Source organism: Armigeres subalbatus, chromosome 2 (genome assembly GCF_024139115.2).
Source record: "Armigeres subalbatus isolate Guangzhou_Male chromosome 2, GZ_Asu_2, whole genome shotgun sequence".
NCBI lineage: Eukaryota > Metazoa > Arthropoda > Insecta > Diptera > Culicidae > Armigeres > Armigeres subalbatus.
In genome coordinates this window covers 20439751-20460104 of record NC_085140.1, presented here as the reverse complement: position 1 = coordinate 20460104, position 20354 = coordinate 20439751, and the positions used below count along the sequence as shown (strand labels likewise).

The 20354-nt window shown below is 36.1% G+C and overlaps 1 protein-coding gene and 1 long non-coding RNA gene across 2 annotated transcripts in view; one reads left to right on the top strand and one right to left on the bottom strand.

The window, feature by feature from the left end:
- The window catches only part of LOC134218133 (potassium channel subfamily T member 2), a 651711-nt gene that overhangs the window by 417821 nt on the left and 213536 nt on the right, over nucleotides 1-20354 (top strand). Inside the window, exons 2-3 of the mRNA XM_062697009.1 lie at nucleotides 15048-15127; nucleotides 15940-16039. Coding sequence (XP_062552993.1) covers nucleotides 15048-15127; nucleotides 15940-16039 — 180 coding nt within the window. The remainder of the gene's footprint in view (nucleotides 1-15047; nucleotides 15128-15939; nucleotides 16040-20354) is intronic.
- On the bottom strand, nucleotides 3660-3862 carry LOC134214112 (uncharacterized). Its single transcript, XR_009979662.1, has 2 exons — nucleotides 3766-3862; nucleotides 3660-3704 (listed from the first exon to the last, which is right to left on the bottom strand). It is a non-coding gene; the product is annotated as an uncharacterized LOC134214112 (long non-coding RNA).

The window sequence follows — 20354 nt, the reverse complement described above, 5'->3', positions numbered from 1 at the left end:
GAAGATCCTCCAGGAATTCTTACGGCAGTTCCTCCAGGAATTCCATCTAAGTTGCTTCAAATTTATTCGGAGGTTCCTCCAGCAATTCCATCGGAAGTTCCTCCAGCAATTCCCTCGGAAGTTCCTTCAGGAATTCCTTCAGAAGTTCCTCCAGAGATTTCGTCGTAAGTTTCTCCTGGGATTCCTATGGCAGTTCCTCCAGGAATTCCTTCAAAAGTTCGTCCAGGAATTCCTACAGAAGTACTTTCGGAAGTTCCTACAGTAATTTCCTCAAAAGATTATCCAGGAATTCCTTCCGCAGTTCCTCCAGGAATTCCTTCGGCAGTTCCTGCAGGAATTCCTTCGGCAGTTCCTCCAGAAATTCCTTCGGCAGTTTATCCAGCAGTTCCTTCGGCAGTTCCTCCAGGAATTCCTTCGAAAGTCCCTCCAGGAATCCTGTCGGAATTTCATTCGGGAACTCTTTCGGAAGTTCCTCCATGAATTCTTTCGACAGTTCCTCCAGGAATTCTTTCGGAAGCTCCTCCAAGAATTCTTTCGAAAGTTCCTCCAGGAGTTCCTTCGGAAGTTCTTCAGGAACTCCTTCGAAAGTTACTCCAGGAATTCCTTCGGAAGTACTTCCAGGAATTCCTTGGGCAGTTCCTCCAGGAATTCCTTCAAAAGCTCCACCAGGAATGCTTCCGGAAGTTCCTTCAGGAACTCCTTTGAAAGTTACTCCAGAAATTCCTTGGGAAGTTAATCCAGGAATTCCTTGGGCAGTTCCTCCAGGAATTCCTTCTGGAAGTTCCTCCAGGAATTCTTCTGAAAGTTCCTCCAGGAATTCTTCAGAAATTTCATCGAAAGTTGCTCCAGTAATTCTATCGGAAGTTTCTCCAGGAATTCCTTTGCAAGTTTCTTCAGGAATTCCTTCGGAAGTTCTTCCAACAATTCCTTCGGAAGCTCCTCCAGGAATTCCTTTGCAAGTTTCTTCAGGAATTCCTGTGCAAGTTTCTTCAGGAATTCTTCAGAAGCTCTTCCAGGAATTCTTTCAGAAGTTCCTCCAAGAGTTCCTTCGGAAGTTCCTCCAGGAGTTCCTTCGGAAGTTTCTTCAGGAATTCCTTCAGAAGTTCTTCCGGGAATTCTTCTGGAAGTTCCTCCAGGAATTCCTTCGAAAGTTTTTTCAGGAACTCCTTCGAAAGTTACTCCAGGAATTCCTTTGGAAGTACTTCCAGGAATTCCTTGGGTAATTCCTCCAGGAATTCCTTCGGAAGTTCCTCCAGAAATTCCTTTGCAAGTTTCTTCAGGAATTTCTTCAGAAGTTCTTCCTGGAATTCTTCTGGAAGTTCCTCCAAGAATTCCTTCGAAAGTTCCTCCAAGAACCCCTTCGAAAGTTTCTCCAGTTAATCCTTCGGAAGTTCTCCCAGGAACTCTATAGTAAGTTTCTTCAGGAATGCCTTCGAAAGTTCTTCCAGGAATTCTTTCGGAAGTTCCTCCAGGAGTTCCTTCGGAAGTTCCTCCAGGAAATTCCCCCAGAAGTACCTCAAAGAATTCCTTCGGAAGTGTGTCAGGGTATTCCTAAAGAAGACTCGAAATAACATCTGCGGAAGTTTCTTGGAGAATTCCTTTTCAAGTAATTCCTTCAAATGAATCAATCAAGGTAACTTCAAGCACTCACCGCTTCAAAACAACGGCGGCATTGTATACGCATATTTCCATTCGTGTGGTTTTCACAGAACATGCCTCCGGTAGCTCTATCTACTACTATCGAAACTCACATGGAATTCGTGACCCAACTCCCATCCATCGAGAATTCTTCAGGAAAATCTCAATGAGTTATTATATAAATGCTTATAGGAATTCAATTACGATTTCCTGCAGACAATCCATAAACTAACCCAGAAACTTCACCATGCATTTTCTTAAAAATTCCTCCAAGATTCCCCCGGAAAATCTTTTGGGAACTTTGGAAATTCCCCTTACAATTCTTTAAAAATTCCACTGTGTGACCCATCTGAAATTACTCGAGAAAGTATGTAAAAAAACTTTCCCGGCAATTTCCACGGAAACAATTTTAGGCATTCCTACTGAACGTTTCTCTTTGTAATTTGAAAAAAAGAAGGATTTTCCCCGGAAGGCCCAAAGGAAATAACGTGGAAATTTTTCAACCAATTCACCTGCTTTCTCTTTCTCGAGTTTCTGCAGAATTTTAGAATTGTAGAATTTTATAATTTTGGAATTTTAAAATTTTAGAATTTTAGAATTTTAGAATTTTAAAAATTTAGAATTTTAAAATTTAAGAATTTTAAAGGTTAAAATTTTTTGAATTTTAAAATTTTTGAGTTTTTGGATTTGGGAATTTTTGAATTTGAATTTTTAAATTTTTGAATCCTTAAATTTTTGAATTTTTTAGTTTTTGAATTTATAAATTTTTGAATTTGAATTTGAATTTTTTAATTTTCGAGATTTTGAATTCTTGAATCTTTAAATCTTTTTAATTTTTTAAATCTTAGAATTATAAAATTTTGTTTTTTTTTTATTTTTAAGTTTTCAAATTTTAAAATTCTTGAATTCTTGAATTTTTGAATTATTGAATTTTTGAATTTTTGAATTTTTGAATTCTGGAATTTTTGAATTACTGAGTTAAGATTTTAGAATTTTAGAGTTTTAAAATTGTAGAATTTAAGAATTATGAAATTTTAGAGTCTTAGAATTTTAGAAATTAGGAATTTTAAAATTTTAGAATTTTAGAGTTCTAGAATTTTAAAATTTTGAGAATTTGAGAATTTGAGAATTTTAGAATTTTAGAATTTTAGAATTTTAGAATTTTAGAATTTTAGAATTTTAGAATTTTAGAATTTTGGAATTTTAGAATTTTAGAATTTTAGAATTTTAGAATTTTAGAATTTTAGAATTTTAGAATTTTAGAATTTTAGAATTTTAGAATTTTGGAATTTTAGAATTTTAGAATTTTAGAATTTTAGAATTTTAGAATTTTAGAATTAAGGAATCTTAAAATTTTAAAATGCTAGAATTTTTGAAATTTTAGAATTTTTAAATTTTCTAATTTTTGAATTTTTGAATCTTTAAATTTTTAAATTTTTGAATTTTTACATTTTTAAATTTTTTAAATTTTGAATTTTTAAATTTTTGAATCCTTAAATTTTTTATTGAATTTTTAAATTTGAATTTGAATTTTTAAATTTTTAATTTTAGAGTTTTTGAATTCTTGAATCTTTAAATCTTTTTAATTTTTATATTTCTGAGTTTTTAAATCTTAGAATTTTAAAATTTTTGATTTGATTTTTTTTTAATTTTTAAGTTTTTAAATTTTAAAACTTTTGAATTTCAGAATTCTTGAATTCTTAAATTTTTGAATTATTGAATTTTCAATGTTTGAATCCTGGAATTTTTGAATTTTTAAATTTTTGAATTACTGAGTTTTTGAATTTTAGAATCTTTAAATTTTAAAATTTGTGATCCTAAATTTTTTTTAAGTTTTAAAATTTTGGAATTTTTGAGCTTTGAAATTTTTGAATTTTCATTTTTGAACTCATGAATTTTTGAAGTTATCATTATCAGCATACGTTTTCTGATTACTGTGAGAAAAACCTTACAGGATTACTGAATTCCATTCACAGCCAGATGACTTTGCACAGCATCCGTTCAGTAGATACTTCCAATGATTTCACTTTACCACTTTGCTTTCGGTTTGCAATTCCAAATGAACTCTGTAAGTGTCACAAATATTAGCTCCGGTGGAATAGAGATCGAAATTGAATGGAAACATACCTGCGGAACGCGGAGGTTTCTGTTCTGACAGATCATTTCGCTTAAACTGGTAGAATCTTATGCGGGCCACCAGATACCCGCACCTGTGAGATAACGGGATCCTTTTTCGCACGTTTGTTCAATCTGCAAACAAAGCATCCATCATTGGTTTCATAGTTTGATCTGGGCATTTTCGTTCATTCAAACCTCACTTACCTGCTTGATTAGGTGATACTTTTCTCGCACCAATACGCTAATGCCGCTCAACTGAAGTTCATTATTTATTTCCGCTGTTTATTGCTGCCATTAATTTTATTTTTGCAGAGAAATCACTTCCAAAGTCAAATGCAAACAAATGCCGTCAAACAAAATGCCGTCCGACTGCGCTTGGATGTTCGGTTTGTTGTCATTCGCATTGCAGTGATTTTAGGCAATATTACATTGATTATGTAAATGTGTATTGCTTTCGGGGTAATATTTCGCTTTATTTTTTCTCATGCATAAGAAGGTATGCCAGTGGCGTAGCCACGGGGGTGGTTTTGGGGTTAAAACCCCCCCCAGAGACAAAATTTTTGGAAGCAATTTTTTTTTTCGAAAAAAAAATGTTCAGAAAACCCCCCCCCCCAGACCAATTTTCTGGCTACGCCACTGAGGTATGCAAAATTATGTTTGATTGACGTGGGAATAAAAACATTTTCTCCGTTTAGATCTTACGACGAGTAATGCAATAAAGCGTGGTTATGATGTGAAAATACGCAAAATCGGGTTTTACGTAGGATTTTCTGGTACGTTGCGAAGAGTTGCGTCGCGGCATATTAATATTTTTTTTGCTGTGTATTTACACAAAAAAAAATAATAAGATTTTCCGTCGTCATTTTTTGAGGACCTATTCCAAACTGATTTGCTCGCAACAGATGAGAACTTCGAGAAAGGCACCCTTATCTCTAGGTGGATTAAAGTGATTAAAGTTCAAAAAATATATCATTGAAAAAGAAATTTTTGATGATTAATCCATTTTTGACGTTGACGCCCTGCATATGTGACTTGAAACACTATGCTATACACCCCTGAAAAAAATATATCGCATTCGCTGATTTTTATACAAAATGGTCATTGAGGATCAAAATTTCGATTTCTAGCGATTAGATTGAGGACAATTTTGGCATACTAGCCAAAATGACCCAAATTTTTAATTAATGATTGTTTTATTAATGCATGTTTACTGAAAAGGCACGTTTCAGTTGGAAATAATTATGAAGCCAATCCACGTGTATGAAGCTTCATAGTTCATGAAAGTCTTCTCCATTCAGCTCGGTCCATGGCTTAACGTCGCCAACCACGCAGTCTGCGGCGAATCCGCAAATAATCTTCCACCTGATCGATCCATCTTGCTCGTTACACACCTCGCCTTCTAGTGCCCGTCGAATGATTGTCGAGAACCATTTTCACCGGATTACTATCCGACATTCTGGATACGTGCCCGGCCCATTGTAGTGGTCCGATTTTCGCGGTGTGAACGATGATTGGTTCTCCCAACAACTATTGCAACTCGTGGATCATTCGCCTCCTCCACGTTCCGTCCACCATCTCCACCCCACCATAGATTGTAAGACGCACTACCGGTCAAACGAATGTTTTGTAGATAGTCAGTTTGGTACGGCGGCGAATTCATTATTACCTTAGCTTCGGGATTAACCAAAACCGAATTTTGAATAAAAACTGGATTTTGTTCAATTTTACACAATATTTTACAATATTACAATATTTTAAAATGGTTTGCGAAAAATCACACAATAGTTTGCGGCAAGGATGATTTCTATCATTTTGAAATTTGATGTTCGATCAGTTAATAGTTCGTCAATAACACATTGAATTTTATTTATTTATTTTTAAAGAGGTTTTAAAACTGTAATGTTCATTCGCCTCTTATGGAATAAAACATTACAATTCATCATACAATTAAATATATTTTACGCAGGAAATTAATTTGTTTTATTCTCTTCTGTCATTGCTCATCGCAAACAAAAAGTTTTTGTTAATTTTAAATTTGTTTCTAGCTTGATCATAATCAACACAATCAACAACAATATGTTTTACATCGAGAATAGTTGTGCAAGTATCGCACAGCTTAGTGTTTTTATCCTTGAAAAGATTTCGTTTAGTTAATCGCGTATGATTTAAACGACATCTAGATAAAACTCTTTGTTCTTCTCCTCTTGGAATGTCATTCCATTTGTTCACTGTTGTTTTAATCATTCTAAGTAAGTGATAGTCTTTACTATCCAGATTACGTTGGTAATTCTTCCAAATTTCGTGTTGTACTGCACGAATAGCATCGACCGCGGGGACATGAGATGATAAATTCACACTAGATCTTCCGGAATTAGCAGCACTATCAGCAGCTTCATTTCCTGTGATTCCTGCGTGCCCTGGGATCCAACATAGGACAGCCTGTTTGGTTGATAATTTCTGTTCTACTGATTGTAAAAATGGATGATCTAAAGTTCCCTTCTCTAATGCTGCAAGACAACTAGCAGAGTCTGAGAAAATTACATTTCTCGACGGGTTTGCACGGTCAATAGCTATCGATAAAGCCACTGCTTCTGCAGAAAAAAAACACTGCACTCATGTGGTAATTGTTTAGATACATAAGAGTATACGATAACCAGGGTTGTTAACGTTAATCAACGATTAACGCCGTTAACGTTAACTTTTGCATAAACTAACGTCAACGACGTTGCGTTGATTTGCAAGGTTGTTATAATCAGCGTCAACGATTTGCGTTTAATCAACACTATCGAATCACGTTATGTTGGCGTTGATTTTAATTTACGTTGGTAAACAATACGTTTCTATGGATAATCCTTGTATCCATGGATAATGAAAAAAAACACTACCCATGAGCTAGGATAGGATGTGCCAATTAGTCATTAAAAATCGTACCGATTTCCTGTCAAAATCGTACCGGTTGCTGATTGGGTGAAGATGACAATCGATTACTTCGATCGGCGGTATCACATTTTCAAAAGGGCAGCTTGTTGTTAACTTGGCCGTGTTGCTGGATAATTAAATTCAAATTTATGACAAAATTCAAAAGTTTATTTTTTGATTTTTTGGGTGAAATGAATTTATGCTATACTGCAAATGATGTATGCATGATTCTCAAGGGTAATGCTTGTTTAAAACAGTCGATTTGGAGCATTATTAATCAACTTTTTACCCATTTCACTGTGAAACTAAACAAATTTTATGTAAAAACTTTTTTCTGATAGTACGTAACAACTTTTATTACGAATAATGGAAGAAATGAACGAGAAAATATTATTTTTTCACATATATTATTTGGCGGATTTTGCCACAAAAATATTCCACCACCTCGTCGAAGTAATCGACTGAGGAAACAACAAGGCAGTCGCAATTCAATTGTCACATCCTATCCTAGCCCATGAGTATAAATAGTCGTAGAAGCAAGGAAAGCTTGTCAGTATTTCCACGGATATTTTGTAGCTAATCCATTTTCAAGATTTCAAATGGCCGTGAACGAAGCTACAAGAATGCCTTGGGATGGCTTCAATATATACTGCGATTTTGTGAAGCAGAAGAGCACGAAAAATTTTGAAGCTCGATGTAAATTGTGTGACCCAGAATATTGTGTGATAAAGTGTGCGTTCACGTCTTCTTCGAATTTGAAAAGCCATCTTAAGATAAGTTTCATTGCGCTGTAAACTAGGTTCTATAATTCTTATACTCACTTCATCAGCGGAAGCACGAATTTGCGGATCAGCAGTTGAAAAACGAGTTTGCAAGCGGAAGAAAAAAAATCCGATGTTCGGAAAATGAACCGGAAGCGCCAGTCACTCAAGAAGATGTTGATGATGCCGTAGATGAATACATTATCAACGATGGACTTTCTTCTCGTACCGTAGAGTCACCTTTTTTCAGGAAACTAGTTCTGCTAGGACTAGCTAAAGAAATAACAGTTAGTTGCCGCCAGAGTGTAAAATAATCGAAAATTTTTAGTGAAGTCCATTTTTATTCATTTGTCAGTTCACTTCCGACACATTCATAGTCGCCTCTGGACAGTCAATATTCAGTTGAATATTAGTAATTGAATATTTATGCACATTTCACAAATTGATAAATTATCTGAAATCTGAACACGTTTCAAATGAGTAAAGTGATTTATCACACGGGACTGAATATGATTTTCATCCGCGAGGCACTTTCAGTGGTAAACATCAACATAAACAATGATAATTATCAGTTCAATCAAAGATAATTGCCTATTTTCGGGGATTAAACGAGCTCGAGGCTTGAGAAATGGATTGCGAGTGATTTGACTATGCGTCCAATTTGGGAATCTCGAGCTCGTTCAGTAGCCTCTAGGGGAAGATCCATAAAGTACGTCACGCAAAAATTGGCGATTTTCAACCCCCCCTCCCCCCTTTGTCACCATTTTTGTAACAAACCCCTAAAATTTTTGTATGGATCGTCACGCTGCTCAGAACCCCCCCTCCCCCCTAAAGGCGTGACGTACTTTGTGGACGGCCCCTAGGTTGCGAAGGCCGACGGAGGTCCTTCGTAGCTTAGTTGGTTAAAGCACCAGTCTAGCGTACTGTAGGGTCATGGGTTCGAGTCTTATCGAAGGGAAAGTGGTTACCTCCAATACATTTTCCAAATCAATAACTTCCACATAACGTACATATTCACATATGAGTTTTCATAACAATGATAATTATGTTTTTTCTGCACATAGTAAACACATTCAGTGACAGTCGAATGAATGAATTCGTGGAGTAGTCGTCTGACTATGTCATTCTATGTTTTGAATATTCATGCGATGTTTGTCAAAATTCGGACTGAAGTTGCTTCATGAAGATGAATATTTTAAGCTGTGGTTGCCGCCAAACATTGATGCAGCGTTTGCATGGCCGATTCCGAAGAATGTTAGGTGGTTTGAACTCTCAGCTTGCAAATGCCAGCAATGTGGCAACGACGGCCGATTGCTGAACTAAATTCAGAAGAAGCTATCTTAGAATGACGGTGCACTGGATAGATGAAACTACGATGGAAAGTTCTGTGCATGTAGACATTATTTTTCCTAAGTCGCTTTCGTCCTCATCCAAAATAGGTTCAGTTCCACGAGCTAGTAAGTCAGCTTAAGGATCAGAAATAAGCTCTGCTTCAATGTCCAGGTTGATGTCTGCTTTCTTACCTTTACCGCTGATCCTGCCATAATTATCCCACATTTCTTTAATGTTTGTGCTTGGAGTAAAGTTTTCGCAAAAGCGTTTCCATGACGCGGACTTAGCTTTTCGGATTATTTCCTAGCCGAAGCTCTGGCCAGTTGAAAATCTTCAAGTGCTTTGGATCTTTCGGGGTTTTCATTTGAAAGTTTTTTCAATTTTCTCAGTGCCTTTCTCCTTCTTTTAACAGCTTCAGCTACATCAGCATTCCACCATATTACCGTTCTACCGCTAACATTTTCCGACGTCCGTAGAATGCATTTTTCTGCCGCTTCAAGTATTGTACGCGAGATTTGGAGGATTCAATTGAACATGGTGAGCTCTTCAATACATTTTTGAAAAGCTGAGCAAATTTGTTCTAATAATTTCAATATTTCCATCATCACTAGATGGATAGATATCATTTTCGGTAATGAAATGTGAGTAATTTCAAGTTTTCCCGAGCAGGAGCGACGACCTCGACAACAGAAATTGGTATGAACTAGCCTTGCATAAGAGGTAAAATACCAAAACATAATACCAAAAATTGATATGCAGAATACTTGAGGCATAACATGCTTAGGTATTTAAATACCAAAAGAATAATACAGGTAATCTTCGATATAACGTACCCCCGATATAAGGTACACTCGATATAACGTCACTCGATATAGCGTACATTTTTCCCCGTTATAACGTACACTTTGAAAAATAATTTTAATTTTGGTAGTTATTACAAAATAATTTACTAAATCGTTATGATCATTCATGTAGGGATGGCATTATTGTATGGAGTTTAATTTTATCAGCTAGAGGCATTGAATACTGTTTTCCTCACTTTGGACTATCATCAGAATTCTCCCGAGGTATTGGATGATATTAAGTTAATGAGGTTTTAGGCATATCTAGTTGATATTAGTCAAAGTCAAAATTGATGCCGGGTTGTTTTCAGGTCTAAGTCAGCTAATGTCGAGTGAAGTAATGGTATTGTAGATCCAGGCTTGAAATGTGTACCAGATTATTTTAAAATTAATCCTAGAGGAAATTCCTGGAGAAGCTCCCAAAAAAATTTTGTAGAGGAATTCCTGTAGGAAATTCTAAAAGAGTTTCAAAAAGAATCTCCTAATTAATTCTTTAAAAAAATCTGATTGAATTCATAAAGGGATTAAAAGGAACTGAATAAATTTTCGAAATGAATTCGTAAAGTAATTTCTGGAAGAATATTTTAAAGAATGTACAATGATATTTTTGAAGAAAATCTTAAAAGAATCTCTGAATATATTTTCAAGCAATTCCTAAAGGTATTTAGGAAGGAACTCGAAACAAAATTTGCGAAGAAATTCCTAGATTTCTACAGGAATTCCTTCGGAAATTCCTTCAGGAACTCCGGCAATTCCCGGAGGGATTTCTTCAAAACATCATCCTGAAATGAATCCAGTAATTCCTTCGAAAATTCTTCCAGGAATTCTTTCGGAATTTCCCTTACACATTAGGTCAATACTTTCACATCGTATTCTTTCTTTAATTTCTTTCAAGAAAATCCTAAGACCTCCGGACCCCCTTCGGAAACTCCTTGAGCAACAATTTTAGAAACCATCCCAGGAATTTCTCAAAAAATTCTAGAATAAAAGTGATGAGTGTTTCCGAGAAATTCTTGAAAATGTAGTCTAATGCGTTAATTGTTTGTGAATGGCAGGTGAAACGCGTCTCGTAGGTTTTCTCAGTACTTTAACAACTGCAGTAGAGCAGGGCATGATTAGCCTCCACCACCCTGTAAGACCGCATCCAACACTCACCATAGTCCTCCAACTCAACACCAGAAGTACCTTCGTTAAGTAGCCAATAAGGGGTGGCGTAATTGGGTCGATACTATGAGACGAGGTCACTGATTTGAAAAAGGAGGTCATGTGCCTGGGATGCGGTCGGATGTTACCAAAGTTACCAAAGTTACCAAAGTTGGAAGTTGAAGAGTAGAGATAAAGTACTTGGGACAAGAGAAGGCGTTGAGGATAACCCCACGGTCTTTAAGTTGAAAATCCCAGCAAGAACCGCCGTAATTCCCTGTTTCCGTAGTCGACCCAATCCGGCATTGTTTCTGCTGATAGTCGATTGCCCTTCTTATTGGTCAAGTTGTAACGTAGCAAGAAGCGTGGAAGATATCCAAGCCACCCGGCGATACCACACCTGTAAGCCCGCACAGCCGCAGAAGGGAGGAAGGAAGAAGAGGAAAGAAAGAGTAGTGCAGTGCTGCGAGGAAGGCCAAGGCTCTAAAGACAGGTTAACTAGGATTTCTTTGAAAAATCATCCGGAAACAACTTCGGAAATAAATCCAAAAAAACCCAAATTAATCCACCCAGCGGCGATGATGCCTTTCTCATGCATCGTAAAATGTACTGAAAAAATCACATAAGAAAGGTCAAAAAAGCACTTTAGGGGAATAGATCGCATGTTTTCTATCATTTTGCATATTTTTGCATTAATTAATATGCATTACCATCATTCTTGATTTTTTTTTCGATTTTGAAATTTTTATTCCAAGGGGGATCTTTGGGAAAAAAGCAATGATTTTTTAATAATTCTGAAGTGCAATGTCCGATCGAACAATGGGACCGCATTCCCTGTCGAATGCAACTTGTTGCGAGTAAATCGGATAATGCTAAGTTCCAAAAAGAGTGTCTACACAATTTGTACACATAAACACATACACACACACATACATACGCACATACAGACATCACCTCGATTCATCGAACTGAGTCGATCGTTATATAACACTATGGGTCTCCGGGCCTTCTATCAAAAGTTGTTTTTTGGAGTAGTCCTATAGCCTTTCGGAACAACTTTGTTGTACGAGAAAGGCAAAAAGACGTTAATAAAAATTTAAAAAATCAGGATTTTCTAAAAAGTCCTCCAGAAATTCGTTTAGAACTTTGTCCAGCAAATATTTCAGATCTTTCTGCAGGAAATTACTTTGGACATTCCTCAGATTTTTCAGCAACTCTTTCAGAAATTTCTTCGGAAATTCCTCTGTAATTTTCTTTAGAATTTCTTTAAACATTTCTCAGGAAATTCCTTCAGAATGTTTTTCGGTAATACCAGCGGAAAATGCTTCGGAGAATTCTCTTGATTTTTTAGGCATTCCTTTGGGAAACAGTTTGGAAATGCCGTTTGGAATTTCTTGGCATATCCCTTTGAGAAATCTTTGACTTTTGACGTAGGACTACGTCTGTGTTTTCTATATTGGGGTACACTTTACGATTGCAAAAATCGGGGACCGTCACGAAAACTATCATATACTTTAAGCTTTAATATCTAAGCCGTTTCTCGATGGATTTTCAATTTATATGGACCATTAGATCAAGGATGAGTCAACGCTTCTTTGTATTTATTTGAAAATACTGATTTTTAACTATTTATTAACGAATTTATTTGATAAAAAGTTTAGAAATAGATCAACCAACCAATCACGTACATGTATCACTAGCAAAGACATCAAAAATCAATCACTTGCGGGTTTTGATCTAATCCTCAGTTTGAACAAGATTTTACGCAGAGCAGACGCATAAAAGCGATCGTAGCCGAGCGGACACAGCATCATGGAAGCGCTAATAACATTTTCAAAGAAAATCCATCGCATTGGTGGTGATGCTCGATGTGTTGCTGCAGACTATTCAACCTCAACGAACCAGAATTTCATATGAAGAAAAGGTTGACCATAAAAATAGCACTGTGGCGATCCCGCACCGCCAGTGCCGAAGCTGAAAATTTATTACAAATTGTGGTGTCAGTTAGTTGGAAAGGAACATTGGGAAAAGAAAATTGGTTCTTCTCAGGACCAACATTTTATGAAAAGAAAGAGTAAATTGCGAAAATGGACTGTTTCGGCAGCATCGGGTTTAGCGTGGTAGCTTGGTTGCCGTTAATGATTCCATCCGTTCAACTTAATTGCATCATCTCCCCCCGCCGCGCTATAAAAATGGCTAGTTACGATTGAGTTTTGTACTTTGAAGAAAGTTCATATCGGATTGTCGAATCAACCTTCTTTTGTTTAAAGACCTTTTTGAAGGACACCATCCTCAAAAAAATGGCCGAAATAAAGGAGAAATAAGCAAAATCAGAAGTGGCGTGAAACCAAACGCAAATATATTTATTTGCAACGTATGGTTTTCGCCCGCGTTGTAAGCGTACGTGGCAAAGTAAGGATTGTGAGGTCCCCGACTGAAAGCCAGTCGAGTGGCTTCAGCGGCCGATGAGTCATGTTAATTCCATGGTTTGAGACTCAAAGTCCATCCAACTGGAAACAACTATTCGACTTCGTGATTCAGTTGGCCTCCGAGCAGTTTGCTTAATGTAAATAAAACGACACAAATTATTATGGCAAATAGTATTCAAAAATACCATCAATTTCGAAAAGCTACGTAGTCCTACGTCACCTTTGCGTACAACTCGATTGGGTTGCATCTTTGAGTTTTTTGTTAAAAATTCCATCTAAAATTTCTTCAAACAATTTGTTGAAAATTCCTTCAATGAAGTAATAAAATTTCTAGAAGAATACATCCAACAAAATATCGGATAGAATTCAGGTATTTTGTATGGTTTAATTGAAGAAAAGAATTTCTGAAGGAATCTCTGAAAAAAATATCAAAGGAATCTCCGATGAAAAAATCATAAAATTCTCCAGACTTTTATTCAGGAACTTCTCTAGAAATTCTATCGGAAATTTCGAATATAATTGATAAAAATTACCCTGAAATCAGCTTTTTTTTTCAAAATAATGTTGGCGTATATAATTAAATATTTATGAACATATTATTATTTTTATTATCTTTACTAAAGAGGTTTTCGGCTTTATACTCATTTTTCTCGTATATGAACATATTCAAGCACAAGAAAAACTGTTTCACACTGCTAGCTGAGCAATATATAACAAATAAAATTCGCCTAGAAAGTACATGATAGTACAACATTTATGTAGTGTAAAATAAGGATGATTACTCATGCTTCGATATAACGTACAAACTTGAAATCGATATGTACGTTATATCGAAGTTTACCTGTAATTGGTTATGCATTTGGTATTGAAATTCAATTTAATAACTGAATATGTTATGGCTTAAGTATTGTGCATATACATTTTTGATATTATTTTCTGGTATTTCACCTCTTATGCAGGGCTAGTTCATAACATATGTTATAACAGAGTATGGTATCAATATTAGGTATTAGGTATTATTGAGCCAATTTCTCCTGCTCGGGTTAGCAACAAAATTACCAACCATTTTAAAATGTCCACAAATTAGAAGAGATTGCCAAGAGGTTTGTGAAAAAATTGAGAGAGTCTATTGAAAATCAACTGAGATATAGCCATTTGAATACAGTAATATCCCGATTTTATCACCCCCCTGGTGAATTTTGGGGTGATAAAACAGGGTATGTGACAAAATTAAAAAAAAAAATTTCCAATTTTTTAATTCATTCCACAAATATGAATCATTTTATGCCTTGGAAAGGCCAAAAGCGTGAACGGTACTTGTTTTTTCTTGTCGAAATTGCTTACAGAATATTTCCCAGGTACTCAGAAGTCGTTCATAATAAACTACAGGCGGTGAAAGTTATTTCATGAAAATCAATGTTGTTTGTGGTATTATTTACGAAAAAAATTTTTTTGGGGTGACAAAATCGGGTCGAAAACGTGATAAAATCGGGACGTGATAAAATCGGGTTGAAAACGTGATAAAATCGGGGGTAGACAAAATCGGGGAGTGACACAATCGGGTTAACTCTGTATTTAGTTACAACGATTTTCTGAACGAATGAATACTAGTGCAAATCGACTAAAAAATAATTTTTAATCAAACGCAAGGAAGAACATTTTTTCTGTTGTTCTACAATGTTGCTCGATTTCTTAGAAGCTCAGTGGTATCTGCCTAAAATAATATACGGTTCTGGCGAATATGGTTTGATTCTTCCATGAACATATTGGGAACTATGATACTTATACGTTATTAATGTTATTCTTATCATAATATCATAATCAAAAACTAACTCATATATTCTTTTCTCTCTTCTCATTTTCAGAGTACGGGTAGAATATTATGTAAATGAAAATACATTCAAAGAAAGACTGCAACTATATTTTATAAAGAATCAAAGATCAAGTAAGTATGAACCGTTCTCTTCCTTTCTCAATTGGGTCATTTCGGAGTCGCACCCGTAAGTAGATACATTATAGGGCCGGGCCAATTGATAAAATATTCATAAACATTTTTATCTCATCAATAGGGAAATATAATCTCGTTTTAGGTCAAAATCAATATTTAATCGTTCTTGACCATTTTCGTTTCAAGGTTGAGTCAGCTTAACGCGACCAATACTCATTCTTATTTCATACAGCACTCAAAGACAGCATGCACCAAATACCAATAAAATGTGTCAGAGAATTGCGTTTAGCTCATAGCAGATTTTATTAAATCGTATTATTTTATTATTTCAATTTATTGTAAGTGCTTCCATTCTGTTGTTTTATAACCTGTGATATGAAAATAGTTTTTTTTTGCCACTTTTATACACAGTTAGGGTTGAGGTTTCACTCTACTTGGCAGTTTGCTAAAAAAAACCTTTCCTGTAGCGTGCTCCATTCGATTCTATTTCCCGGCCTCCATTGCGTGACCAGCAAGCATCGGAAAACGAGCGCTCTGCTGTGGTGTGACGCCAAGCATTTTTCATTATGCACCACCCCCAGTTGCGGCGCGTGACCCTAAGTTATTGCCAGCACAAAAGGTAGGTACAACAGGTTAAAGCTGTCCGTTTTTTATTCGTTTCCATTATACCGCGTGTTAAATTGAATTGTTCCACTCGATAGCGGTGCGACTCGGAAATGCTCCTTAGGTTATTGACATCCATTCAGTATTCTCATCGATTGGCGTTTAATTACTTTCACTATCACTTTTTCTTCTCGCCCCCAAAACAGGTTTAAGGATACGTATTGCTAATTTACTATTTAAGTTACTAACTTGCATTTTGTACATAATACGAGTAGTATCGGACCTAGATCCAACGTTTGCAACTTGGTGAGTAGAAAATGTGCATCTTCGGTGGTGTTTTATGGAACTGACTTTGAGTTTCAATTATATATGCGATACAGGTCATAACAGGATTAATACCGTTCTTAACATAGCTAAAATTGTTCTGACTCTGAGTCCAAACTACTAATAGCATCAATGCACCTGGCATGGAATTTGAAAGGTATAAATATCAAAAAGAGACCATCCCGCTGAATTGTCGATGGTTTTACTTGGAAACAAAGCTGACACTGAGATGAGTGATCTTCTTCGCTTTGCTTCTTTCACTAAACGGTCAGTGTCGAACACTCGATCTGAACCAAGAAGAAGCAGTAGTTCAGTATGGAGAAATTCCGCTTGACTTTCTGCTGCTTGACACCATAGGCTGTTCAGCAAAGGTTACCAGTAGAAGAGACCGGACTTCTTCGCCGAGGCGCAAACCACCACGTTGTGTCGCTTTTCCGATTTCTTTTTCGGAGGTGCTTGCGTAGATAGAGACCCCTCTTCAGAACCTTGCTTGAACCATGTAGACTCATGCCACAACCGTCCAATCTGGTGGGGTGATATTCCATGCGATATCAAGTCTGCTAGGTTGGTGTTTCCCGGAACATGCCTCCATTGCTTTACTCTCATCAAGCCTTGAATTTTCGCAAGCCGGTGATGACTTGATCCAATGAAGTGCAGGTCGAGTCAGTCTAAAAATGTGTCTCACTCAGCATCTCTGTATGCAAATACGATACACGATAAATAACGGACTCGGAAGAAAACTATAACTAACTAAGGGCCAAAATCAGTTGGTACCTATAAATATTTGTAAAACCATCGTACTATGTGAATGTGGAAGTATTTTTGTATTACATAATGAAAATAATAGCAAAATACAAAAAGTGACAGTTTTGATGTAACTTTTTATGTTTGTTTGCTCAACATTCTGGAGCGACGCTAGCATACTGTCCGCAAAACTTGCACGGGAACACTCAGTTGGGCAACAAAATAACTTTTCTCAGTGGTTAATATGATATAAAATTGCTTCCATCTTCAAAAACGTAACGATTTTCGAAAATATGTTTTACTGGCCAAAACGCCCAAGTGTAGGCAGGACGATATGCCCATACCAACTGGCCACAAGCGCGGCGAGCTTGCAGCAGTTGCTTCCAAATTGTATGGAAAATATTGAAATGTAATTAAAACCTGATTAAATGGACTAATGTTGGTTTTTTAATGTCGGGCACATAAGGATTTGTAACCTTTATATTATGGGATTGATGAAATACTAATGAAGGGCTATGGAACGTCTCTGTCTAAGGTGGGGCGTATTGCCCAGGCACCTTTTGAAATCCATTTTCACGACTTTTCAAAAAAGCATTATTACGTGTTATCTGTAATATTTTTATATAACTACTCACGGGCAATGCATTTGCGACTTCTTGCACTACCAAATAACACAAAGTTTGCATAAATTGCGATGAAAAATAAAAAGCTATTAAGGTTTTGCCTTAGGGGGGGCATATTATACCGTCTTACCCTATATGCCTTTTAGTAACAAATTCTAACACATCCAAATGATTAAAATTACAAAACATTATGACAAACAAAAAAAATAAGCATGTCCTGTTAAAAAAATTATACAATATCTATTCGAAATGAATGGCAAGTACAAAATTGTATCAACACTTGTGACGATGTTATAAGTTTGATAATATTTTCTATTGTTGTCCTAGTCGAGAGCCATGGACCCGACCCGAATTTCATTCCCCCGAATTCCATTCGCTCGAATAGACCAGAAATTACCAAACGCCCGAAAATTCCATTTGCCTGAATTGGCCCGAATATATCAAATGTCCGAACCAATCGTTTAGTCAAGTTGAGTTGTTCTTCGATTGGCATCACGCAAAACGTGAATAATCACTTATTCCATCTTAATTCGCATTTGCCCAAATAAGGCACATGGGAATTCGGTTGCTTCTTCGTGCTACATACCGTGGATAATCAAAATTCGGACATACTCAAACTTCGGACACTCCAATTTGTATGGGAGGTTTTCAGAAATATGTCATTGAAATGTTTCATCCAGCTGAATTGAAAGGGCTCATAGTTTTAGCTTTATTTAGGATAGTTTCATTCTAGTAATCCATGTTAATTCAATGTGACGAAATAATTGAATGTCAGTCTGAGCTATGTAGTGATAATCATTTGCAATATTTCTTCTCAATATTGTGTAATTTGTTGTCCGAAGTTTGAAACACTGTGTCCGAAATATGAATCCAATGTTGCTGCTGTCTGGAGTTTGAGTAAAACAGAAGCCGAATACATATTTTTATTAATCGGAAGGATTACAAGGATAAGCGATATGCTCTATGATTGTGATGGTAATTAGAACAGTGAGACTTAAAATGTTTGTCAACAGACTGATTTCACAGCGAAAAGTGCTTAAGCGTCCGAAGTTTGAATTTGCACGGTAGGGGAGAACGGTCCAAAATGCACCCCTGGGGCAAAATGGCCTTACTCATAAAATCACTCATATAATCTGTTGTAGTGCATTTATGAACGAATATTACCACTACAATTCATTGTTAGTTATCCACCATTGAGCTCCATTGGAAAAATTTAGCAAAATCCCTTCATATTAACTCAAATTTAACGATTTGCTATCCTACCGCCAAATCCGTAAGATTGTCGTTCAATCCATTAAGAAATAACAAACAACCATGCATTCACCATCATTTTACATGCAATTGAGTCATTTTAGACCACCATTCGGGCGTTTTGCCCCAGGCCTATTTTTAAAACATTTTTTAAATACGTTAGAAAGTCATTAAAACCTTATTATTTTGAATGGGAGATCAATGTGAAATGTAGCTGGGTTTGTAAATTTTGCACCTATACGTTGAAATGGTTGGGTATTTTTGTTTATATGGGCGAAAACATCGAAAAAGCTTAAGAGGTGCATTTTGGACCGTTCTCCCCTACCTAGATTATGCGAAAAGAGTATAATGCCTCCTTTTCAACTAATTTTATCGCGATAACCTTTAGAATAGTATCATATTGCAGAAGAAGTCGTTTTCTGGACTAATTCGTGCTATGGAAATTGAAAGAAGGTTTGAAATGCGCCAGTCAGCCAATATGAGCCATTGCAATTTCTGAGTAAATAGACTGAATTTAGTTACAAATCCGATGACAGCTGACGTCCAAACATGTTGTCGGACCACTAAATCAAAAATATGTTTCGTTTGTTTCGCGTTTTCGAGGGCACACAACTCGATACGGAAGCGAAGCACAACTGTTATTTTTATTTTTTTCACGCATGCTGCACAGTTGTGCGGATAACAAAACACTGAAGAAGTTTTCAAGTAGAAAACGAAATACGTGTCTGTTGATACCACGGGGATGACAAGCTACGCCATCTTTGTCACATCTTTTCTAAGTCACCAATACGAGTGCACTGCGAATGCAACATAAACAATTACGAGAGTAAACATGATATAAAACGAACAAAAGCATAGACAGTGCCTTGTGAAAGTAGCATTCTGAAGAAATGAGCAAATAAGTTGAACGTTCTTGAGTTTAAAGCAAGGAATCGAGTGTAAAATAGTTTTAATTTATAGTTTATTCCTTTTTTTTCCCTATTAAATCATGATTGTATCATGTTGCATTATTAAGTGGCATGGGCGTTTTGCATCATATTCTCCTGTAAAAGCAAAAACATTCAAAATTCGCGCACATACTATTGCAAAATTAATCAGTATTGGGGTAATTTGACACTGGGGGATAAATTTATCACCCAAAAAAGAACGAACAGGCAAACCTGTCAAAATCCATAGTAAAAAAATGGATGTCGCTCCTCTGGTTGATACATAAGTGAATATAGCGGAAGTAAATGGAAGTTTGAAGTATTTTAACCTTGTAACATTTTCCATTAAGACGCTCAATATTAATTATTGCTTTATTATCTTAGTCAATAGATAAACTAATGAATTTGCTAACAAAAATAGATGTCATTTTACATCAACAATTACCAAATATTGCTTGCACCACTATGGGTACACTTTTCCGTTAGTGGCGGTAAAAATTAATTTTGGTTCCTATAGTGCTGCAATCCATTGGTTTCTTATGAGACTCGCCACTATTGGTGCAGTTGCAGCACTATGGGGGCAAGAGAGTCAATTTTATGAAGAAAAACCATTGTTTTCAATAGTTTTTCAAGCGAAATTTTAAGGTAAGTTGCATTTAACAGGATATTTAAAGCACGACGCATCAACTGAAACCATCGTAAAGTCTATAAATATGATGAATCTCATTAAAACCCCACTACCTCCACTACTGG